This window comes from Myxine glutinosa, chromosome 9 (assembly GCF_964187855.1).
Source record: "Myxine glutinosa chromosome 9, kmMyxGlut1.1, whole genome shotgun sequence".
Classification (NCBI taxonomy): domain Eukaryota; kingdom Metazoa; phylum Chordata; class Myxini; order Myxiniformes; family Myxinidae; genus Myxine; species Myxine glutinosa.
This window is the reverse complement of record NC_136269.1, coordinates 74,387,437-74,413,025: the sequence shown is the minus strand read 5'-3', so window position 1 is coordinate 74,413,025 and position 25,589 is coordinate 74,387,437. Positions and strand designations below refer to the sequence as shown.

Below are 25,589 nucleotides of genomic sequence, written 5' to 3'. Positions count from 1 at the left end.
CCTGTTGTTTCAGGTCCTACATCTAGCTCTGAAGTACCGGAGAATCGAAGTGGTGTCACTCAGCGGCCACTGCTTGGAATCTCTGTCTGACATTGTCAGCAATAAGGCTAATATGGTGAGACAATGTTATCTTGTACATGCTCATTGGGGAATCTTTTATTGCTCTAACAAAGCTGGGACAGCATTCCCCTTTTTAATTTTTTTGGACATGCTCCATGTTTTGTGTAATATATCTTTTATTCTTGCATTTGGTTATCAGTTGCAAGTCGTTGTCTTTAGCATTTAACATCTTTTCTACCATCTCATCCTAGTATGGCCTTCAGAATCCCATCTTGGCCATTACAAGCAAACACAACACCGAGGCTGAACGAGGTAAACAAACCTGTTGTGTCTCTTTCAAACAAAAGCAAATTGCATTCCCTTTCAAACAAAAAATAACCACGTTTTTGTTTACAATTAAAATTTGCTTTGGTACTACAACAAATCATTCCAAGTACCTGTAATAGGTAACAAAAATACTCGGACACTCTTTCCTTTGGCCTTCCTTCATGTAGCAGGAGACTGAGATTTACAATGGCGTTTGTGTGTCTTCCCAGACCATAACCTTTTTACCATTTGAGCTTTTGTCATCAACTTTTCAACCAACCTTTATTTTGAGAGTATGGAGAAGATTAATTAATAATTTGTTCAAATGTCAAAGGGAATGTCACAGTAAGTACAAACAAATCCTTTCAGCCCATCCCTCATGCGGTAGCGCGAGACGGCCGAGTTTTGTAATCACATCCGTTTTTCTTTATTTTGTCCGCTTGTGTTTTGAGTCGTTTTGTAGTTAAATTATTGGCTTCAATTTAAGGTGATTATCTTGTATTTTTTATTTTTATGTTCTTTTGACAGGACCTAAGGCTCATATTATAACTGCACATGCACACATGGACACACAGACGGATACACAAGACACACACAACACAGGACTGTTAGATGAGACAAATGCAAACACTGAGCTTTGGGGAAGTGCCGTCGCTTCGCGGGGCACTCTGGGTACCAGTGACCTCACAACAAATGGGTCTGCCTTTCTCACCGCACTCAGCAGGGCATTTCTTAAGGATAAATTGCCTCCTCCCCACGGATGCCAACCTATGGGGATTGTCCGTGCTCCTATCCTTTTTGATTGCTGAACACCAAGCGAGGAAGTAACACGTACCATTTCTTTAATCTTTGGGATGATTCGGCCAGGGTTTCAACTGCCGACCTCCCTCTTGGAGAGGATGCTGTAACAATTGCACTACCACAACTGGTATTCTTACACGTATCACACTTGTTCTTATGTTATATATATATATATATATATATACACATATAGGAACTGAGTACCCTCATCCCTCCATACAAGGGGAAAGGTGACTCTCTGGACTGTGGCTCGTATCGAGCGATAAAGTTATTGGAGCATGGAATGAAGGTATTGGAAAGGGTGTTGGAGAGGAGGATAAGGAAGAAAGTGAAGATTGACGAAATGCAGTTTGGATTTATGCCAGGAAGAGGAATGACAGACGCACTTTTTATTGTGAGGCAGTTGCAGGAGAAGTACATGGAGAAGAGGAAGAAGTACATGGAGAAGAGGAAGAAGTTGTTTCTTGGGTTTGTTGATCTGGAGAAAGCATTCGATAGGGTTCCACGTGAAGTAGTGACATGGGCATTGAGGAAGTTAGGAGTGGAGGAATGGTTGATCAGAGTGGTGATGGCAATGTACAAAAGAGCACGCACAGCTGTAAGGACGAAGGATGGGAACAGTGGTGAGTTTGAGGTGAAGGTGGGAGTGCATCAGGGGTCGGTACTAAATCCACTACTATTTGTAGCTGTGATGGAGGTGCTGGCTCGGAACGTAAAGGAGGGTTTACCATGGGAGTTGTTGTATGCAGATGATCTGGTGTTGATTGCAGAAAGTATGGATGGACTGAAGGAGAAGATGAACAAGTGGAAGGAATGTATGGAGACAAAAGGTCTGAAGGTGAATATCGGAAAAACGAAGGTGATGGCAAGTGGTAAAGCATGTGGTGAGGTGGAACGAACTGGGAAGTGGCCGTGTGCTGTGTGCAGGAAGGGTGCCGGAGTGAATTCCATTCAATGTACAATGTGCGCTGAGTGGGTTCATCAAAAATGTAGTGGTTTGAGAGGGTCATTAACCAGTGTAGCAGCTACATTCAAGTGTAAGGTGTGCACAGAGGGAGCTGCAGATGGAGGAAATGATAAGTTGGATCTTGGAGACGGCGTGAAGCTGGAAGGTGTGAAAACATTTGTGACCTAGGAGACATGCTGAATGGAGAAGGTGGATCAGACTCGGCAGCGGTTGCTCGAGTGAGATGTGCATGGAAGAAGTTTCGGGAACTGAGTGTCGTGCTGATGAGGAGGGGAGTGTCTTTGAAGCTGAAGGGAAAGGTGTATGCTGCATGTGTGAGAAGTGTTATGATTTATGGGAGCGAGACATGGGTAATGAACGTAGAGCAGCAACGAAGGCTGGAAAGGGTGGAAATGCGAATGGTTCGGTGGATGTGCGGAGTATCGTTGAGAGAGAGGAAGACAAATGATGAATTGCGAAAGATGATGGGAATAGAGCCTGTGAAGGATGCTGTGAAGAGAAACAGGTTGAGATGGTTTGGTCATGTGTTGCGGAAGGATGAAAGTGACTGGTTGAGAAGAGTGATGGAAATGAATGTGGGGGGAAGTGGAGGACGGGGAAGACCGAGAAAGACTTGGCTGAAGATGGTCGAAGAAGAAATGCGGGCAAGGGGGTTAACAAGGGGAGAAGCAGAAAATAGGGCAAAATGGAGAAGATTGTCATGGGGCCCGCAAGGCTAACCCCCGCTCTAGCAAGGAAAATGGCCTTAAAATGCCTGTTGTTGTTGTTGTTGTTGTATATATATATATATGCAACCGTTATATATATATATATATATATATTGTTGCGGATATGGGATTTGGATCCATCCATATCCGCTTGTAAATATTCCCCTATTTCCTCAATACTTCCCAACTATCCCCAATCCCCCATTCCCTAGTCCCATTTCCTGTAAACAACACTCTGTAGACCCGACCTCCCCCTATTTCCCCCATTGAATGTCGCATCCAGGTCCACCGCATCTCACGTAGACAACTATAGGACATCTTGCTAGTTATTCTTAGTTTATGTCAGTTAAGGACTCGTTTCCATTAATTCTGACTCTTCGTTGCACCAGAATGTGATTGTATGGCACCGTTAGGAAGTTTAGGACCTCCCAATACCTCCCCGCTGCTCTTCCTCATGGTACAACAACAACAACAACAACAACAACAACAGCGGCGGCGGCGCGGGGAGTGTGCGTCCTCACTCCGGCTTGGTTGGTAGGGGGTGTTGAAAGGGCACCAAGCCTTTCCAACGAGCCGCCATCGAGCATGTGCTCGACGGGGTTACCACGTAGGGGCTCGCTGTCAGCTCCTCGTCAAGGGCGGAGCCCGGTAACCCCCCGCACCCAATAGAAGCGGCGGCGTGTAAGTCAGTCTTGAAGCCTTCCCTTGCCATCAATCCCTGTGTAAGTCAGTCTTGTTCCGTTTGTCTGTGGTCTGTCTGGGATAGATAAGATTGTGTCTAAGTGCCTATCTCTTCTGTGCTTTACCTCATACCTTGTAATCTACCCCTTTTTTCCACCACCAATTATATCCTCCTCCGGAGGTCTTGAGAACTGTACCCCTTGTGTCGTTTCATTTATCCCAGTCGTTGTGTCCTTTCCAAATCATTGATTTAGCATAGCGCGACTTGGTCAACGTCGGGTGGAATCGGGTGAGTGGGGGTAATCGGGTAAACTGTGCGAACACGGCGGCCATTCCGCTCGGCCCATCATAACATCTTAATCCGCGATCCGTAACAATTGGTGTCGAGGAGTGAGATCGGACCCGAAGCGCGCTTCACGCGCTCGAAATTATTAACGGTGAAATTTGTTTTGTTTTAAAATAAAAACCCGAATTTTGAAAGTCGCGCTATGGCAGATCAAGACGGCTGGGTTCCGGTAGAGGAGAGTGAGGCAGGGTCGATCCAGGACCAAATTGAGGGACATGAGGAGAGCGAAGCAGTGAGGGCGGCAGGTTCGCAAAATGGCGTCCTCGCGCACGAGGTTGCGGGCTCGCAAAATGGCGCCTCGCACATGGCTACGGCGGCCGCACCCGCTGCACAAGTGGGAGGGATGGCCCAAATGCAGGCCCTCATGGAGCAATTTATGGTGCAAATGCAGGCGTCCCTCAAACTGCAGAGTGAGCAATTGGGGGTAATGGGGAACCGGATGGATGCTCAGGGTGAGCGATTGGAGGGCCAAATGGGGGTAATGAGGGACGAAGCGAGGGGTACCGGTGAGGGATTAGACAAGAAATTAGAGGGGTTAGACAATGGGATAGAAGGGGTGAAACATGGGTTAATGGGGGTGGAAAATAGAATGGCTGCCCAGGAGAATCAGATAGAGGGAGTGAAAAAGGGGTTAGAGGGGTTAGAAAACAGTATGGAAGGCAAATTGAGGGACATGAGGGACCAGGCGGAAAGGGAAGTTTAAAAAATGGGGCAGCAGATAGAGGGGGTCAGAATGGGGGTAGAAACTAAATTGGATGCTCACAGGGAGGAAATGGAGCAGATGAGGGTGGCATCTGGGCAGGAGATGCAAGTGATGGGAGAAGAGATCAGAAGAGGTGTGAGTGAGGAGGTCGGAGGAGTGCGCGAGGAGGTGAGGCACTGTAAGGAGCGCATGGAGAAGGAGGTGAGAAAGGGGACTGTAAAATTGCAAGGTGGTATAGAGGAGTTGACGCTGGGAGTAGAACACCTGACGGAGGGACAAAAAGAACTAACGGACCAGGTAAAGAAGAACACAGCGGTAATAGAGGGTTTAAAATCGACACAGAAGGAGATGAAAAAGGACGTAGGGGTAATTAAAAAAGAGTGTCAGACGGTACATGAGGACCTGACGAGGAAAATGAACAAGGTGGTAGAGGTAATGGAGACGAAGGACCGGCAGGTGAGGACGCACATAGAAACGGTCAAGGTGGCCTTAGAGGACGAGCTTGAGGAGACGCACCGGGAAATAAAAGAGGTGAAGCAGAAATTAGAAGAAGTGGAAGAAGGGGTGAGCGAAATTAAGAAGCGACGGAGAGAGGATAAGAAAGAGATAAAAGAGGAGGTAAAAGAATTGGTCCAAAGTCTGTGTTCGGATCGTGATGATGTGCTCATTAACCGGATGAGGGATTCGCAGGTGATGGAGGAGAAGCGAAGAGAAAGAGGACCCGGTGTAAGTGGTGACCAATATGGTCGTGCGTATGATGCGCCAGGTGATTTAATAAGCTTGGGGGTCGAGATGGACCCGGGTGTTCGTGAGAGGCCGTTGGTGAAGTGTGCGACAGGTCTGGTGTGCGAAAAAGGTGTGCAAGAAAGTCCGACTCTGGGGTGTGTGAGGAAAAAGTGCGTGCCAAGGAGTGAGGGTGCTGTCGAGAGTGAGTCGGTCGTAGCGCGTGTGCGAGGGAGCACATGGAAGCGCGTAGTGAGGAGTGTTACGGAGGGTGTAAAGGGAGAATGCACGCCTGTGGTGAGTGTTACAGAGGATGTAACGGGAGAGGGGGTGCGAGAAAGATGTGTGACGGACAGGTGCATGGGGAAAGAGTGCGCTGTCAAAAGTAAGGAAGAGTGTACACCTGTGGTGAGTGTTACAGAGGGTGTAACGGGAGAGTGTGCGTGAGAAAGGTGTGTAACGGACGGGTGCATGAGGAAAGAGTGCGCTGTCGAGAGTAAGGGTGAGTGCGTTGTCAAGAGTAGAGGTGAGAGTAGTGAGAGTGACACGGAGCGTGAGTTGGTTGTGACAGGTGAGAAAGAAAGCACACCTGGAATGGTAGAGCGTGTGTGGCAATGCACGCTGGAATTGGTAGTGAGGCACGTGGTAGGGTGTGCGAGTGAAAGCACACCTGTGATTGTCACAGAGGAGGTGACCGAGGACGGGGCGCGAAGAGGTGTGTTGGTGAGGTGTGCGACCAACGAATGTGTGCCAAAGTGTTCGGTGGTCAGGTGTGTGACCAAGGCTGGGAGTGGAATGAGTGTACCTGGGTGTGTAAGAGAAAGTACGACGAGGAGCATGGGAACAGCTGGAGGTATGAGCAAGAAAGGGGTAGCGTATGCATGTAAGCATGCAGGTGAGGCATCGACGGTAACCGGGTTAGCGGTTAGAGCGACTTTTAGCCGAATCGGGCCCTCGGTGCGTGCCGGGCTTCGCGTGCCGCGAGAACCAGCGGGGATCCGAGCCACGGCGGGTTCGAAAGGACCGCCGTACGCGATCCACGCTGGGCCTCGCTTTGAACGGCCGCGTCCGTGCTCCACTAGGCGGAGCGGGCAGCCCGATAGGAAGGGTCGTCATGGCGACCACCTTTTGTTGAGGCATTCCGGCAGGTCGACATCGGGCCATGGGATGGCTCCGTGCCGAGATGGTGCGTGGGACCTCGGCCCGGGTAAACCTCCTTCCCTGCACCGAATGCGGGACGTATCCAGCCGCTGGCACCAAACAACCCGCATTCATGGCTTGGCTGTACGAAGCCGAGCTTTAGAAGTAAATTGGCGCACCGAGAGGCATTAGTAAGTAGACTGTAATGACGAGGATAGTGTTTTGGCCCCGAAATTAGAAAAACAAAATTTGATGATTGGCAAAGGATTGGCAGTAATGATTGGCAGATGATGGGTAGTGATTGGCAAATTTTTGATTTGTTGAAATTTGATGTGCAAAATTGGTAGTGGGAGATGCCCGATGTGGTGGGATGGCAACTCTGTCATCCCTCACAGGGGGGGGGCAAAGGAGCTATAGTTTATGGGGTGTATGGCAGTGAAAACTAGCCCGGGTGGGTTAGGATATTGATAGGGCCCTAGCGAAGATGACATTAGGTAACGTTAAGGTTTAGTTAGTGACTGATACCTGTAGTGGGGACGCAGGTAGATTAGTATGGATGATAATGACGAGGGAGCGCAATAGTTTAAAGGGACGACTGGGAAGCGCAAGTTTCAGAGGGGAGTAGTTAGATGAGATGATGCTGTGTGAGAACTGGACAGGTGTGTGGAGCAGTGAGGGAGTAGTGAGTGTTGTGGATCAGCGCGAATGCGCTTGGGGGAGAGAAGGGTGCAGGCGGCACCAAGTATGAGAGCACAGGTATGCAAGTACAGGTGTGTGGAATACATGGAGTATTGGAATGAGTGGTGTGGAGAGAGTTGGAGTAAGTGGTACGGAGTGGTGTGCATGGTGCGAAGGTGTGGATGGGGGAAGAGTGGACCCCTTTCACGAGTACCCGGGGCGGGTAGTGTATGTGTTAGGTAGAGGGTATAGGTAAATTGTGGTTGGATATTGGCATTTGTGGTGCGGTTGCAGAATGGTATTGTGGATGGGTGCATTAGTGTTGTGGAAATGGCTGGGCGTGTAGCCTGTTAGTGTGTGTAGTTGGTTTGGGCACTCCACCACTGTGAGGATGTCTGCCAGGTGAGGCCGCAGGTGGGCTCTGGGAGCCGTTAATGTCAGTGGGTGCCTGAGGATCCCGGGTGTGGATCGGGCAGCCCGTGCCAGAGAGGGCACTGAGGGGGTGAGAGTGCGAGAGGGCCTTCCCCAGTTAGTTAGTTAGGTTAGGGTGAGGAGCAGGTAAGCTCGGGTGGCAACTACAGTGGTGGAGGTATGCAGGTGGGTAGACCTGCTGGGAGAGCTACACGTCACAGCCCAGAAATTGTGCGAGGGCACCGGGAGATGAATCGGGGGAGTGAGACCCCAAATTGAGAAGCACCACAGTTTGGTCAATGGGAATTGGTTTTTAGAACCCATAGTGTAAGTTGGCCAATGGATTGGCAGGAAAAGACCCCGGGTAATGTAAAGTTGTTAAAGTCATTTAGGAAATAGTTAGGATTGATGAACCTGTCGCACCGTACGCAGCCACTTACCTGTGGTGATGATGACTCCACACCTGTGTTTTCTTTGTTTTGTGTTGCAGGAAGTGAGAATTGCTGTTGGATTGTGAGACGCATCACGACGTGGATGAGACATTGGGGTGATTCCATCTCTCCCTCCTTAGGAGGGACTGATGATGAATTGGTGATGGCAAATTTTGATGTTGAGTTGGAGATGGCAAATTTTGATGTTGAGTTGGAAATGGCAAATTTGATTGGTTAGGAGGGAGAGAAGACGAATTTGGTTTATGGGAGGAACGGGGAAGACAGTAGGGACGTTTGTTGATGTGTAAAGTACATGTTTATGGGTAGTGTTGTGTTTTGTGGATACAGTAAGGGGTAAGGGAGGGGCAATGTAGGTTACCTGGTGGGGGGGGGGGGGCGTACGGTAGGAACGTACCTGTCTCACCTGGTTCCCATGTGCCCCCAGTGTGCATTACCTTGTATTGCGTGCACTTTTGCGCCCTTACCACCTTACTCACCTGTTTTCGTTTGTCTCCCACCTCCGAGGATCTGGCTTTGGGGCAGAGAGAGAGGAGAGAGAGGTGCTGGCTCCGCAGTTGTGGGCCTGTACTTTCGCTGCTTGCTGCCTGGATCGATACACCATATGGACCGCAATTTTTGTGGCCGCCCACCATGGACCGCAGTTCTTTTGCGGGCAAGCACCACCCGTTGATGGACCTCTGGGTCAACGTGGCACCTATGCCATACAGGTGAACCACTTATAGTTGCCCCCCCTGACGGCCACAATTCAGAAATGGACGCGGTTGGCGCCTTTCTTTATTTTTAAAGAAGCCAGAAGGCCAAGTGCACTCCATGAAGGCAAGACCAGCGGCAGAACATCAGCCGGCTGCGACACCACCGGTGACCATGGACACTTGATTGTGCATTTGTTGTTGAACACTTTATTGGTGCACCGGATGGTGCTGACTGTGTGTATGGGGTGGTGCTTTTGGTGCTTGGACGGGGTGCTCTGCACATTATTAAAGGCCGTAGGGCCACAGGGCACTCGTGGGTTGGTGTATCGATGCTGGCATGCGTGCTCTCTCTATGCATAACATCTGCATGTGTTCCTCAAAGAACAGGTCCTGGATCGTAGTGTAAATATCAGTGTAGTCTTGTATAAATGATGCTCCCTACCGGCTGTATGTTTAGTTTGAGGATTCTTTCCGCGATTCGGTTATCCTGTGGGTGTGTTTCTGTGAGGAGAAGGGTGCAACGTCGCAGGGGGACATATTTACTCATTTGTGAACATCTGTAAAACTGTCGCACTCAGGGTTGAGTTAATGGTAGAGGGAACTACATCTGAGTGCCACACTAAAGTAGGTAAAAATTTATCGGGTCGGGACGCCCCGAGGTAGAGAAGGGTGCAATGTTGCGGATATGGGATTTGGATCCATCCATATCCGCTTGTAAATATTCCCCTATTTCCTCAATACTTCCCAACTATCCCCAATCCCCCATTCCCTAGTCCCATTTCCTGTAAACAACACTCTGTAGACCCGACCTCCCCCTATTTCCCCCATTGAATGTCGCATCCAGGTCCACCGCATCTCACGTAGACAACTATAGGACATCTTGCTAGTTATTCTTAGTTTATGTCAGTTAAGGACTCGTTTCCATTCATTCTGACTCTTCGTTGCACCAGAATGTGATTGTATGGCACCGTTAGGAAGTTTAGGACCTCCCAATACCTCCCCGCAGCTCTTCCTCATGGTACAACAACAACAACAACAGCGGCGGCGGCGCGGGGAGTGTGCATCCTCACTCCGGCTTGGTTGGTAGGGGGTGTTGAAAGGGCACCAAGCCTTTCCAACGAGCCACCATCGAGCATGTGCTCGACGGGGTTACCACGTAGGGGCTCGCTGTCAGCTCCTCATCAAGGGCGGAGCCCGGTAACCCCCCGCACCCAATAGAAGCGGCGGACCGATCCCATCTGGGGCGGAGCCAACGAGCCGAGGGCGTGTCACTCCCCGCTGAGCATGCGCAGGAAGAGGGAGGTGACGTCAGATGCGCCCTCAGCTTGGAGAGAGAAGGACGCCACCTCTGAGCGTTGTGATACCTCCCTGCATCTTTTGGACCGTGCTTTATCCTGTCCCTGAGCCAAGGTGCACCTTGTGCTATCAACCGACCTGTCCTTCCCTGCCATCAATCCCTGTGTAAGTCAGTCTTGTTCCGTTTGTCTGTGGTCTGTCTGGGATAAGATAAGATTGTGTCTAAGTGCCTATCTCTTCTGTGCTTTACCTCATACCTTGTAATCTACCCCTTTTTTCCACCACCAATTATATCCTCCTCCGGAGGTCTTGAGAACTGTACCCCTTGTGTCGTTTCATTTATCCCAGTCGTTGTGTCCTTTCCAAATCATTGATTTAGCATAGCGCGACTTGGTCAACGTCGGGTGGAATCGGGTGAGTGGGGGTAATCGGGTAAACTGTGCGAACACGGCGGCCATTCCGCTCGGCCCATCATAACATCTTAATGCGCGTGTCCATAACAATATATATGTGTGTGTGTATAAAAAAATTTTTTTTTTACGTCACCTACATTTCACAACGACTCGTTGCACAAATCGTTGAGCTTGAGTAAGCATTGGTGAGAAAATCCACTGATTGACTAAGTAGATAGATCATTTGCATATCCAAACCTCTTTAACAGATCCGTGGATCATAGACGAGAACAAGAAGGACAAAGAAAGAGCTATGGCCCTAACTTGTCAGAGCTTTGGTACTCAGCCACAACCTGTGTTGGAGGAGCTTGCATTCACAGTAAGACAATGTAATCTATTACGGTTCCATTTTGGTTTATCCTGTCCGGCACACAGCTGATTATCTTGTACCACTTGCATTTTGATTAATCGATTATTTTGAAAGCAGAATTGAGGTTTGCTCAAAAGAAACTTAAAGTGCCACCACCTTTGCTTGCAGTGCAATATGCTTAACCCTCCATTTTAAACCAAATATATCACTTGTGTATTTCCTGATTTATCAATTGGACAATGAATTAGTGAAGATTGTTTTTCTTTAATGTTGTTGTTGTTCTTATTTCTCCATGACCCTGTCTGGCTCACTGTTTTATGGGATGACGGTGTAGATGGCCACAAGGTTCCGTGGTTTAATTACAGTGCCGGAAATGAAAGAATCGACTGACATATTCGCCATGAAGGTTCTATTTCAGAACAAGAATGTCCTTGAAGCTATTAATAGACTTGCACCACTCGGTAAGATTGTTTTGTTCACCTTCTAGTGTTTTACATGCAAGAAAAAAAAATTCACATTTTCTAGGGAGTGTAGATATTTTATGTTTGCTTCGAGATGACCTTTAACTTAATATCTCACCTCTTAATATTTCACCTCTTCTCCTATGAGAGGTTTTCGTTACCGCAATGTGTGAAGAATTATGATACATTAATTTGTCCTCCATTTATTCGTGGATTGCATGAAGCATTTATTTCCTCTTGGGAGAGGGAGAAAAGCATGGTACTCAAAAGCATGACTTTAATGACAGCAGAAATACACGGATACTCAAAACACATCAACAATTACAGGACGAAGTCATCCAGCTCTTGTTTCTTCCCGAATCCTCGTACACAAATAATTTATATAGTGTTCAGCTGTTTCTTTTCGAGAAGGTGGTTGTGTGAGTTTGAGGTTGCAAGGCAGGAGGCTGGGAAGAGGAGAAGGAGGCAAGGGAGGTCTTAATAAATAATAATAATACATTTATTTTATATAGCGCTTTTCAAGCAGCCCAAAGACGCTTTGACAGAGTACAAAAAAACAAGTGTAAAAAGACAAAAATCAACAGGTAAATAATCAAAGCAAAAGGAAGGAGAAGGAGAAGGAGAAGAGATAGTCAGGGGTTAAATGCTGTGGGTTAAATGTTGAATGCAGTGTTGAACAGGTGGGTCTTGAGTGATGTTTTGAATGTGGTGAGTGAGGAGGAGTCTCTGATGGTGTGAGGTAGTGAGTTCCAGAGGGTGGGAGCAGCGATGGAGAAGGCCCTGTCCCCCCAGGATCTGAATTTGGTCCGCATGGGGGGGGGGGGGGGGGAAGTCAGGAGGTTGGTACCAGCAGAGTGGAGGTTGCGGGTGGAGACTGGGGAGAACTGAGACAGGGGTTGACAGGATAAGGGGGGACAGGTGGTTTGAGGGGGAGCAGGTGCGGTGGTGGTTAAGCTGCTGTAGATGTCAATTTTGCTTCGGAAGAATGAAAGGAAGGAGATGCAGTTGTCTACTGTGAATGACTGGGTGGTGGTGTCCAGGGGGCTGAGGAGTTTGTTTATTGTAGAGAAGAGTGCTTTTGGGTTTCCAGAGCCAGAGTGGATAATTTGAGAGTAGTAGGCGGAGCGGGTGCGGGAGAGGGCATCTTTGTAGTGTTGTAGGTGGTCCTTGTAGGCTTGGGAGTGAATTGTGAGACCTGTTTTATTGTGGAGTCTTTCAAGTTGGCGAGCACGAGTTTTCATCAGGCGGAGTTCAGGGGTAAACCAGGGAGCAGAATGGGTGAAAGAAACTGTTTTGGTTTTCACGGGCGCAAGCTGGTCAAGGCAGGAGGAGAGAGTGTGGTTGTAGTAGTCAGTGAGGTCAGAAGGGGTGTGGAGGTCAACGAAGGGAGAAGTGGACATTTTTTCAGAGAGGGTGGATGAGAATGAGGTCTGTGAAAGAGCGTTTAGCTTACGGAAATTGATAGTGCGATAATGCCTTGGTGCTGGGGTGGGGATGTTGATGGTCATCGTGATGGCTAAGTGGTCAGAGAGGGTGAGGTCGGAGCCAGAGAGATGGTGCAAAATTAATCCAGTAGAGCAGACAAGGTCCAGAATGTGCCCACGGTTATGGGTAGGAAAGTTGACATGTTGAGTGAGGTTAAAGCAGGTGAGTAAATCAGTGAAGTCAGTGGTTATTGTGGAGTCAGTGGAGTCCATGTGGATATTGAAATCACCGAGGAGGAGGATTGAGGGGGAGAGGGAACAGCTGGGTCAGAAAATAGGAGAAGTCAGACAGGAATGATGGGTGTGGTTTAGGAGGGCGGTAGACGACAGCCATGACTGACTGTGTGTGACCAGAGAGTTTAAAAGCCAGGTGTTCAAATGATGGAGCAGATGAGATGGAGATGAGGTTGGTCTTGATGTCCTGTCGGTGAATTACGGCAATTCCACCACCTCGGCCCTCCGAGCGTGGTTTATTGATGTAAGAATATCCATTGGGTGTAGTGAGGTTGAGTGAGAAGTAGTCCAGAGGTTGTTGCCAGGTTTCAGTGAGAGAGAAAGTCCAGTTTATTTTCCAGAATGTAGTCGTTCAGGATGAGGCTTTTGTTGTTGAGGGACCGGGTATTGAACAGGGTGAGCTTGATGTTGCTTTGTACGGTGGGGATGAACTCAGGTGATTTAGCCAGGGTTTGCAGACGGGAGGTGCGATCGTGTGCGTTGCTGTGACCAGGTGCGCTGGGACGATGAGTGGGAGTGCGCTGAGCCGACCAGAGTATGGGAATGAAGTGACCTGTTTGTAAATAAACAAACTTACGACCGGAGCCTCTATGAATGTATCTGGGTCGTCGCAGGAGTCCGTGGGATTTGATTGCAGAGATGCATGATGGGGTGGAGTGAGTATTGAGCAGAAGAAGCCTTGCGGCGGAGTACCTTAGAGCCATGCCAGGCAGGAGCGAAGGGACGAGTAAGAGGCCAAGGTTGAGGAGGACGAGTAGGCCTTGCCGCAGCGGCAAACGACCGCAGCCGCTAATCAGACAGCAAAGGCCGCAGCGGCAAACGACCGCAGCCGCTAATCAAGCAAACCAAGACCGCAGCGGCAAACAGCCACAGCCGCAAACAACGGCCACAAACAACGGGAGCGGGCCTGAGGAAACAGTGGAAGAGCCGGGCATGCGGAGCCAGGAGCAGAGCCGGGACCGAGCAGAGGGCAGACCCAACGGCCAAAAAGCCGCCACGACCACCAGAAAAGCAGACTATATACAATGACCCAGTCGGAGAAGCGGCTAGAAGTAACGCCAGCGTCCCCTCCAGACCGGACCGGAAGCGGAAGCCACACACAGACTTGACGACACACAGAAGTCTTGACGAGATATTGACATCACAAAGTTGGGCTCCCATGATCCAGCCAATACGGAGACCGCAAGTTGCTTACTGAGACCACAACATTCTCCATGACCCGAATTTCCCAGATATTAGATTGTAAACATGCAGTTCGCCCCCCGGAAGCCTCCGCCAAGCTGTCTGACATCAAAGGAAGACAGCCTTCAAATGCCAAGCTTTGCCGCCTGGCATGAGAGCATAATTGACTTGTTCTCACCCCATCTGAATGGACATATGAATGGACAAAGTGTGTCGAATTTAAAGTCCTTTTCACGTGATATGTTATTCTCCAATAGTTGATCTATCCCAATATATCTTAAAAGGTTGCCTTTTAACCTTTTAAGGGAAAACGCCTTTAGTTGTTATTTATGATCCCCCCCCCCCCCCCCTCCCCTCCAGACTTGCTGCAGCAAGTTGATTTTTATTAAACTAGCTGCAAATGACTTTTAAACTCTGTTTTATATACAACCGAGCTGGACACAAGCTTTGATCAATAGTTAAGATTAAATTTACCCACAGCAATAACTCAAGAACTGCTGAAGGGATCCAAGTCAAACTTAGTGCAAGTATACATCATGATGCAACGATGAACTTATGAGATTTTGGTGTTCGAGGTCATGCCAGGTAAAAAAAAGTGATACTTGAGAACAGCTTAAGAGATTGAAATCAAACTTGGTACAAGTATGTATGATGTAATAATGTGGGCGGAGGCATATCGGTCAACGTCGTGACATCGAAGAGGGTCGTTTTAGTTTAAGTGAATCTTCACCATCGAGTGGATGTGGCCAAAAATTATAATGACACTATCTCAAAAAGTAATGGATGGATTTGGATGAAACTTGCTGGATTAGTTGGGTAGGTGATAAGAACAAGCCGATTAATTTTTGATTTAGGTCCGAATCCAGATCCGGCCTCTCGGTGGGATACAAAATGTAAACTGGTCAGCCTGACGGAGGTGTGCGCTCTCCTGAGTGACGTTCTCATTGGGGATGTACTTCTCTTACACATTTATTTTCTCTTGTCTATCAGTGTGCTTGTTGGGAGAGACGCAGTGTCTCACAAAAACTGCTGCTAAAAATAAGGCACCACTGCACAGTGCACATGGTGCATGTGTAATGCAAATAACATGGGGTGCTGAAAGCTCACAAGGGAACACAGTGTGTGACAGCTGTCCCACCAGTTTCAGTCGAGACTGCCAGGAGATGAACCATTAATCTTATCTTGTTTCCAATCGCTGAGCCATTTGAAACATGGCTCCTGACTGTATTTCCTTTATTGATTTTGATTGCTTTGTTTTTTGAAAAGTATTCTTTTAAACTTTTTTTTTTTTTTTTCGCACCTGGAGCTGACTGAATAAGCGTCGTGACACTGATTCAACAAGTTTAGGTTTGCATTGTGGCTCATTCCAAGGATTGCCACTTTTTGCATCGTGGCTTTTTCTGATTACTAATTTTGTTTGTGTGGTGGTCAGTTTTTTTTTTTTTTTTTTAATTATCCCCACACTTTAAACAAAAAGGGCGGATATTGTAATCGTCTCTGTCTGCCTGTTATGATATATACTCCAACGGTTGTGCAGAAATTCACCAAATTTAGGAGTTGTGATCACCACATGGCAATAAGGTGCAAGAGCAGTATCATTTTGGCCTCATTCCCTGGGGCCCTGCAGCAGGGTCGAAAGGTCAAATACCAAAAAAATGCAATTATGGGCATATTTTAAAACATTTTTAACTAGAACGACACTCTTCGACGTCATGACGTCGACCAATATGCCTCCGCCCACAATATTACAGCATTATACTACTTGTACAAAGTTTGATTTAAATCCATTCAGCTGTTCTCAAGTATCACATTTTTACCTGACATGACCTCTGACCACCAAATTCACCTCACCGTTGATGCCAAAATATAAGCAGTTCATCTTTGTTTTATAATATATACTTATACCAAGTTTGGGCAAATCCCATCACTGGTTCACAGATTATCACGGTAACTGGATTTTTACCGAACATGACCTTTGACCTCTTGACGCAAAAATGTTGTCAGTTCATGTTTACATCATTATACGTACATGTACCAAGTTTGATTTAAATCCCTTCAACTGTTCTCAAGTTATCACCTTTTTACCTTGCATGACCCCTGACCTTTGACCTCTTGATGCCATAATTCAATCGGTTCATCTTTGCATCATATACATTATACACCGATACCAAATTTGTTCAAAATCCCATCACTTGTTCACAAGTTGGCATGGCAACATAACTTTTACTTAACATGACCTGTGACCTTTGCCCTTAGACCTCATGACCCCAAAATCTAATCGGTTCATCTTTACCCCATTATACATACCTTTCCCAAGTTTGAATTAGATCACTTCAGCCGTTCTCAAGTCATCGCGGTAACGAAAACCTATCACGGACGGCGGGACAACCTGAAAACATAATGCCTCCGGCGACTTCGTCGGCAGGGGCATAAAAATGAAACTTTGTATGTACAATCAACATAAGTGGATGCAAGAAAAAATATGTAAATTTTTGGGATTTGACCCCTGGTTCATAACCCTGGGGATGCAGACTTGGGGTCACAAGGGTCAAAACAGAAGCTTTTTTTTCTTTTCTTTTTCTTTTTCTTTCTTTTTTTTAACTCCAAATTTGATATTGGGTCATTCCTCATGGAACTCTGTGCGATCCTTCAGCTTTGCTGTAGGTGGGAAGTGTGGGGATTTTTGATGGTGTGCCATCGACCTCGCTCGAGTTATCCTCACACTTTTTGAAAAAAATTGTATTCTGCTTCGTCTGTCTGTGTCTCCGTTGGTCACGCTATCACCTGAACGGTTGTGCAGAAATTTACCAAGCTTGGTAGCTATGATCACCATGTGGCACGAACGTGACAACAGTATCATTTTTAACTCCCTTCTCTGGGTTGGGGGGAAAAGGTCACATTCCAAAAAGTGTGATTATGGGTACATTTTTTTTTTTTTTTACATTTAAAAATAAAACTGTATATGCAATCAACATTGGGAGATGCATGGAATATGGAATGATTTTTGGGATTTGACTCTCGGTTCATTTCCTGGGGGTGGGGCGGGTGGACTTTTTGGGTCACATGGGTCAAAACGGACCTTTTTAAAACTCAAAATTTGATATTGGGTCATTCCTGGTGGAACTTTATACCATCCTTCAGCTTTGCTTTAGATGGAAATTTGCGATGGCATGCCATATACTTCGCTCTAGTTTTTATTGGTATCATGTATGCATTGCATTACATCAAAGGTATGCTGGTTGCATCATTGCTGGGTAGTTGCATCATTGCATCTCAAGCATAGCTGTGCTGGGGATGCAGTGCCCCCTGTTTCAAGTAAGCTGGTACTCATTTTGCTGACTTCGGAAGGATGAGAAGCTGCCTCAACCCACTTGGTGTTAATTCAACCCGAAGATCTCAAGTCAGCCACTTTAACCGTTGAACCAACACCAGGCTCTTTTATAAATAATAAAAGACAAGCTATCTTCAGTGTGTGGAGTGGATTTTGTGATGTCGGTGTAAAAGTGAGGGTTGAGGTATTTTAATATAAGGAAGGTGCATTTGTCCCCATTTTCTCTCTCTCACTGTTTTGTTCATTGTCACTCGTGTTGTGCCTACGATGTTTGGTTACAATGCCTCAGTTATTCGTACTGCATCTAAATGTTCTAAAGAACAACACAATAGACATCACAACACCTACAATTTGTGATATACATAATCAGTATCAACCACACAAAATAGTTCAAACTCCCCTTAAGAGTGTCGCGACCAGCAAATTAAAAGTACAGTACATTCCTTTGGAAAGAAGTTACCGTGAAGGCTACTTCTACTGTCTTAGAAGAAAAAACACCATATAGTCTACTTGCCAGAAATGTGAATCCGGAAATGTTGAGTACCCCAAAGTTTTAAGTTAGAAATGTACAGTATGGGTCCCCAGCACTTAGAAACTGCCGGATGCTAACTTGCATCTGTTGGGCAATTAGCAAAATTAGCATTAATAGCATTAACCCTATCAAACATAGGCCTGGGACACTGAAATTTCTGTTTCGCTCTATTGCTCCACTTTTATTCACAGGTATTAGAGGTAACAAAGGCAAGTACCATACCAAACTAGAATAATATGACTATGGGTAAATAATATCCTCAAAATTAAAACACAAGTATACCCAAAATTATCAGAGCTGAAAAATATGTGCACTAGTTACACAACATAAAACTTCCATCAAGAAAGAGCGTCTTGCACTTCTACTACTCTGCACTGTTATAAAGCATATCCTCATAAAACTCATCCTCATTGTCTTCATCTTCTTCTCCTGACTCTACATTCTTGTCATATTGCTCTCTTGCTGTGAGTGTGTGAGTGTGTGAGTGTGTTGCAACATGTACTATCGGAGCCTTTGCAGAAGCAGTAGCTGGTACAGGCCAGGCCTGCAGCTACGCAGCTGCACTTTGCTGTTAAACAGGGCTTTAACCCAGCTTTGCAGCTACAGCTGATCATTTCCAACACGGCAGGAGGAGCAACGGGGCTTGCATCCAGGATGGGCATGATGACTTCCTCTCCCTTCTCGCCTTCCTTCTTATTCCATCCAAACTCTGTTATGTCCACAGCTGGTGGATCAGGGCAGTCTGCTGCTTTCCAAAGCAGCACCTGTAGATGGGCACGCCGTCCATGGAGGAGAGCGTTGCGCTCTGTAGGAGGCAGTGTCTTCAGTGCTGGGGGGGTTTTGCGCTTTTGGTAGATGTCATATCTGGCGACGTTCAGAGATGCCGACTCCCTCTTGTTGTACAGAGCCAAGAAGAAACCACTCACTGCCTCTGTAATCTGTAAATCAGTAGCTCCCTCCTCTCCGATGAAGTGAAGCAGGTCACCAGGTACTACTCTCATGGCCTTGAGTGCGGACACCTTCCCTTTCCCCACGGGATAGGAGGTGGTGTCACATCCGGAGAGAGCATGCATAGCCAGGATGGAGCGACACTGCTCACCGAGATTCTCTACTGTCGAATTGATGTTGAGAATAGTGCCATCCCATCTCTCCATCTGCAGGTTACATGTGATACCCACCTTCCAGCACCAATAGACCATGAGTACGAAAACATCAGTGTCGTCGCTGAGAATGCGGACAGTTTCAGCTCCGCAACTGGCTGCATCCAACATGTATGAGATGAGGGAGACGTCAGCCTCGTCATGAGTGACAATACTGTCTGCTTTGCTGACCATCTTGATGTGATCTCCTATGCTGTGTGTGCACAGGAGCTCACCCAGTCTCCGTTTGTTTGTCTTGTTCTTCATCACTTTGTCGCGGCTAGGTAGAGGGGTTGTCAGTGAGAGTTGGTACTCTGTTGAGCTCTCCCCAGCTCTTCTCTGCCTCTCGTGGTCTTTGGCAGAGACTTGCTCATACCGGTGAAAGATGACAAATGTTTCGGTGATGTAGCGATTAAGCCGGCACCCCATGCTGGCTGTGAGGTCAGCCACAGTGCCTGACGATGGCCACACCACGTGGTAGATGAGCTGCGATGCATCAACGAGTACAACATGTGGTGGGTGGGGATTGGGGGCAAGGATTCCAAGACGCTGGACGATCACAGACTTGTTACCCTTCCTGAGGCATCCATACTCATCGATGATGGATGTAGGGACCGGGCCGAGCTCGTAGTCAAAGAGGGCAGAGAGCTCCATTCTTCTCTTGCTCCCCACCACCAGCAGCCGAGCAAACAACGCCTCAAGGTCACATATGATTTTCGCATTGACCTTCACTCTTTTTTTGGTGAATGTCATTGTCACCACCTTATTTGAGATGGGCGCATGAAATCTCTCAGGAAGTGATGAAGAGAACAGTGTGCTCATGTCCTGGCCGATCTTCAATGCATCTTGCACATTCACCTTTTCATCTGCCACCTGGCCATTTATGATATGGTGGAGGGTGGGGATTGGTGAGTCTCTATGGTGAGTGGATGGGAGTTTTCCTGTCGCACTCTCAGGATTTTAGCCCGGTCCTCCGCGTCCAATTCCCGCCGTCCTTTACCCTCTTCTTTGTGTCTGTTGGGCTTCATTGTCTTATCCGGTGCTTCAGCATCGTCGTAAATCTCATCCAATGACTTGGAGAGATAGGAGCAGATGCCGAAAGATTGGATCCACACGGCGACCTGCTCAGGGTTGGTGGAGATGCCCTTCATGCCTCCTACTCCCTTCCCTTGCTTGATGCATGTCTGCTCCCCAAACATGTCTCCACTCACTGCAGCTGCACCATCAGAGTGGCGGCACACATGGCTTCCAGCGTAAAGGTCATCCTTGGCAGTAGCAGGAAGGTACTGCATGTCGCGCAGATGCCATGTGATCCATCTTGCGTAGTGGTGATGACCGGCAGCAAAGAAATAGGGCAGCATCTCTTCAAGGCAGTGTTGTTGCAGCATCCAATCACCCTCTCATTCTGCTCGCCAGAACCTGTGAGCTATTAGGGTAGGGGTGATGAAACAATCCACCCATAGCCGGCCTGTGGGGTGCTCTCTGGCTTTCTCCAGGAATGCCGTTATCTGCTCGTGAGTCTTCTCTCCCTCCTCTAAGAAGTCATGAAGAAGAGCAGACACAACCATACGGAAGGCTCGCATAGCCTTGGGCCAGGCCTTCCCGTTGAAGATGGATTTCAGGCCTCCAAATGATGCACCGACTAGCTCCTCCACACCTGTTGAATTCATCAGTTGTCCGATTGAGCCGATGAATGACATGAGAGTGTGCATCATCCCAGGTCTGAGAACCACTGATGACCATCGCTGCAGATCACTCCACTTGATCAGGCAAGCGATCACGTACAGCTGCATGTCAAACGTGATATGACTGTGGCTCATGCCAAGCTGCCTCAGTGATGTGTCTAAGTAAGCAATGGTACTGAGTGGGCAGGGTGGGCAGGGTGAGTATCAGGGTGGGCAGGGGGCGCAGGGGGCGAGTTAAGCAGTGGTCCAAAGACACTTATCGTCTTCAGCTTTGGAGCACTGTCATCACCATTGCGATCTTGCACAACATTGTAGACTGCCCAGTCCAGGGGAAGAGTGGAGCTGCGAGAGCCAAGCAGCATCCTTCTTCTGTGCTCTTGAAACACACTGTTTGATGGCATCTTGGAAAGCATCAGTTCTTGGGACTTCTTTCAGAGCTGGTGGAGTCATCTTCTTGGGGCCTGTGTAATGTTCAATGACAAAACTGCTCTTATGAGCTATACTAAGTTTCCCAGCTTCAAGCTTCGTCAGACGGGGTAGTTTCAGCAACATGACCTTACCACCAGGTGTGGCTCCTCCGGGGAACAGGAGACCTGCTGGATTCTGCACAATCTGAGTGGCCATGGCATGAGTCGTGCGGCGACCATTGGGTGTGAAGACCACAAGATCAAAATTATCACCCCAACTGTGGATAGGGCCGATGTGCCTCTCCAGGCCGACTGCGCGCAGGAACTTATCTGGGTCCTCAGAAGTATATTTGGCAGCTGACACTAACATTGAAACTGTAGCTCAACATGAGAGTAGGGGCACTAACCGCGCAAAAAAATGTTGGGTGAAAAAAAATCCACGGCTTTTACATCCCTTTTTTTTCACATGAAATTTTTATAAGAACACTCACGGAAAGCATATCTGTCTAAGTGTATTATGTCCAAATTTCATACAGATCCTTCAAATAGTTTGCTCACACGAAGCATTCAAACGGAGCAATAGAGCGAAACAGAAATTTCAGTGTCCCAGGCCTATGTTTGATAGGGTTAATGCTATTAATGCTAATTTTGCTAATTGCCCAACATATGCAAGTTAGCATCCGGCAGTTTCTAAGTGCTGGGGACCCATACTGTACATTTCTAACAAAAACGTTTGGGTACTCAACATTTCCGGGTTCACAAGAGGGCTCTGGCTTGGCAAGTAGACTAATAGTTTTTTTAATGAAAAAAGATTTCCATGACAATTTTGAATTTTACTTTAAAAAAGAGAAACTGCTTTTGATGGATACTCCTGTGAAATGGAATGGCAAAAAGAAACTTTTTTTTGTGGATACGTAGTTTTTTTATTTCTCCACTGACAGGTTTGGGACATCCACCACTGCCTTACATTCTGCGAAGTGTTCCTCATAATGGGCGCAACCATTTCCATGTATCTGACCGGAAGAGGAAATTGCCCGGAAAGGATAGCAGCGAGGAAGCAAGTGTGCCCAACTCCACCCAAGTGCCCTGACCCTGCCTTTGTATGTGTAAAATCCATTTGTTGTCAACTAGTGATAGTTGTTGCACAATCCTAACCTTTACTCGTTTTAAATAACTTTGCCAATTTTACAATTTGTTCCTTCTTCTTCTTCTTCTTGTCTGGTTCTTCTTGTTGTTCTGCCTCTTCCTCTTCTGCTTCTTATTCCTCTCCTTCTTCCTCATCTTCCTCGTCTTCTTCTTTTTCTCATTCTGCCTCTTCTTCTTATTCACAATTTGTGGCCATGAACAAGACAGTCGGGTTTCAATCCAGCTCTGATTTTTCGATAACTGTCGATCATGCCTTCGGTGGTTGGAGATCTGATCGAATTGATCTCCTATGACGTAAATTACCAGTTCCACGATATTTGATTTGGAGTGATCTACAAAGACCTGCGTGTTGCGGTATGGTTGCCTTCGTGATCGATTCTGCATCGGTTAGTTTCTTCTGGTGCTGTTGCATGGATTGTTACTTAAATCTTATAATATACAAACGTAGCACAAAGTTATCTTTTTGATGATAATAAAGTTGTAATTTTTCAATGGTTTTGCTTTTAAAGTTCCTTGTTTATAAAAGTAAATGTATTAAATTGTGTTATACTATTTGAATAAAAAAGTTGAATCGTCACATGTAGTGAACTTTGTTTTTGGAGGAGAAGCATTGAAGTTGATAATCAAGATTCTATTTTGTTTTGGAATAATTATTTCATATGCAGCTGGTTGCATCATTGCTGGGTAGTTGCATCATTGCATCTCAAGCATAGCTGTGCTGCGGATGCAGTGCCCCCTGTTTCCAGTAAACTGGTACTCATTTTGCTGACCTCGGAAGGATGAGAAGCTGCGTCAACCCACTTGGTGTTGATTCAACCTGAAGATCTCAAGTCAGCCACTTTAACCGTTGAACCAACACCAGGCTCTTTTATAAATAATAAAAGACAAGCTATCTTCAGTGTGTGGAGTGGATTTTGTGATGTCGGTGTAAAAGTGAGGGTAGAGGTATTTTAATATAAGGAAGGTTCATTTGTCCCCATTTTCTCTCTCTCTCACTGTTTTGTTTATTGTCACTCGTGTTGTGCCTACGGTGTTTGGTTACAATGCCTCAGTTATTCGTACTGCATCTAAATGTACAATTCCGTTTATTTGGTTGGGCCCGGACGACAGTAAACTTTTCTAAGCGTTGGCCATCCTGGATGACGTTCTTCAGATCCAACTGCAATGGAATTTTTTTTTTTTTTTTTGGAGACTAAGCTGAGGCTCATACAAGAGCTAAGAGAACATAAAGGGAGTGGGAGACGAGATGGAGAGAGGGAAGCACAAAAACAGTAGAGAACAGGGACATCGGTAGATCTGTGGAAGAGAGAGGGCTGAGGTAGGGTACACGGGATAAACAAGATGGACACTACAGGGATTTGAGGAAATAAAACGGAATTTGAAGGAGGTGGATTTGGGATGGATTAACGGGGGTAGAAAAGATAAAGGTTTTGGATGAGGGAAGATAAGAGATGGTGGTGAACAGCTGTTTTGAAGACCTGGATTGAGGAGTGGGATTAAATAGAGTGTGGGAGTTTGTGGTGGGGAAAAAAGAGGAACGAAAGAGTGAAGGTGAGCAGACGGTCTTGATTTGGGCAGTTTAACCAGAAGAGGGTTTCTGGCAGATCTTGTGTGACCTGCAGGAATATTTGGGGGCAGAGCACAGACAGAACTGAGGGAGTTAGGCTAGAATGAGGCGGAAGAAGACAGAAAGACTGCCTGCAGTGAGAGAGTGAAAGGCCCTCAGAATCAGCTTCATCACGGAAGATACCAATGATTCAAAAGGCCTTGGTTCTACAGCATGAAGTTGAGTTAGGTGGAAGGCAGGAGACCAGCCCAGAGGGGAGAGCAGTACTCCATCAAGCTGCAGATTAAAATTTTGTATATGGTGAGAAGCTCAGTCGTGCCAAGAAAGGACTTCGCATGATTGGGGACTATGCCCAGAGTAGTGTAGATCCAGAGTAGAGTGGCCTGGTCTGAATCCAAATTGATGATCGGAGATCAAGCCATTGGAGAAGAGGAAGGATTTAATATCAGAATTGATGATGCATTCCATGACCTTGCTGATTATTGGGAGCAGGCTGATTGGTCTGTTGTTGCAAGGATCTGTTTTTGCACATTTTTTGTATAAAGTGGTGATGTTGGCTGATTTTCAAGCAGATGATAGATGACCTTGAGCAAAAGAGAGCGGGAAGAGAATAGAGAGAGGAGAGGGTGAGATAGAGTGGCAGAGCAGGATTTTAGGACCCGTGGGCTGATGCCATCTGGTCCAGTTGCAGATTCGGAGTTGAGGTTTGACAGCCACATCTACACCTTGTCAGGAGAGAAGGACATAGAGTCCAGGAGCAGCTGGGTAAGGTGGGTACAGAGAGAGATGGGTTTGGGACACAATATTTTGAGGCAAACACAGTTGAGGCATTCAGCTTTTTCATGTGCGGAGTCAGCTGTGTAGCCATTTGAGGTAAGGTGGGGGAGGGGAAGGAAGGTGGAACAAACACCAGAAACAGATTTGACCAGATGCCACCAGGATTTGGAGGAGGGAGACAGATTTGAGAGTGGAGAGATATTGCTTCCAGGGTCTCCTGGGGGTAGACACACTTGTGGCGAGCTTTGTGAAAGGAAATGAGATTGCCTTCAGTTGGATTTGCCTTCGATGTGGTGAAGCCGAGTTATTTCAGGGCAACTGTCTCGCCACAAGATTCAGTGTACCATGGACGGGAGGAAGGGTATGACAACTGAATACTAAAGGGGATAAATCTGTGCATGAGAGAGAGCAGTTTACTTTGGAAGAATTCCCAGGATGAATTGACGTCAGAGGCAGTGGAGATGGGAGACCAGTCCAGATGATTGATGTCTGCTTGAAGACCGTGCCCGTCAGCCTGAGTGAAATGCCAGACCCCTCGACGCTGAAGAGGCTCTCTGAGAATGGCCAGAGAGATGTCCACTTTAACAAGCACATGATCAGAAGAACCGATTGGAGCAGAAGAAGAGCAGCAGACATTTGCAGGGAAGTTTGTCATAACCAAGTCGAGAAGAGAAGATACTCCATTGACTGAGATCCAGGTCGGGAAATTGACAGATTGTGTCAGTCTCAGTGAGTCGCAGAAGTCCTTTGCTGAGATGCCATGGCTGGTGAAAGAGGTAGCCACACCCAGCCTGTTGGCATGATTACAGTTGAAGTCGTCCCATATGAGGAAGAGAGAGTTTGGGATGTGTGGATAGAAGTTGGTCCATGTTGTCAGACAGTGAGATGTAAATGGAGTCATCACTGTTTGGAGGACAGT

General features: G+C 47.0%; 1 protein-coding gene across 1 annotated transcript in view; it reads left to right on the top strand.

Moving 5' to 3' along the window:
• CENPN (centromere protein N) overlaps nt 1–22,903 on the top strand; it is a 33,905-nt gene extending 11,002 nt beyond the window's left edge. The window contains exons 7-11 of the mRNA XM_078784447.1: nt 14–115; nt 312–372; nt 10,625–10,734; nt 11,060–11,186; nt 22,122–22,903. Of these exons, the coding sequence (XP_078640573.1) occupies nt 14–115; nt 312–372; nt 10,625–10,734; nt 11,060–11,186; nt 22,122–22,270 (549 nt within the window). The 3' untranslated portion in view covers nt 22,271–22,903. The remainder of the gene's footprint in view (nt 1–13; nt 116–311; nt 373–10,624; nt 10,735–11,059; nt 11,187–22,121) is intronic.
• The last annotated feature ends 2,686 nt before the right edge of the window (nt 22,904–25,589 follow it).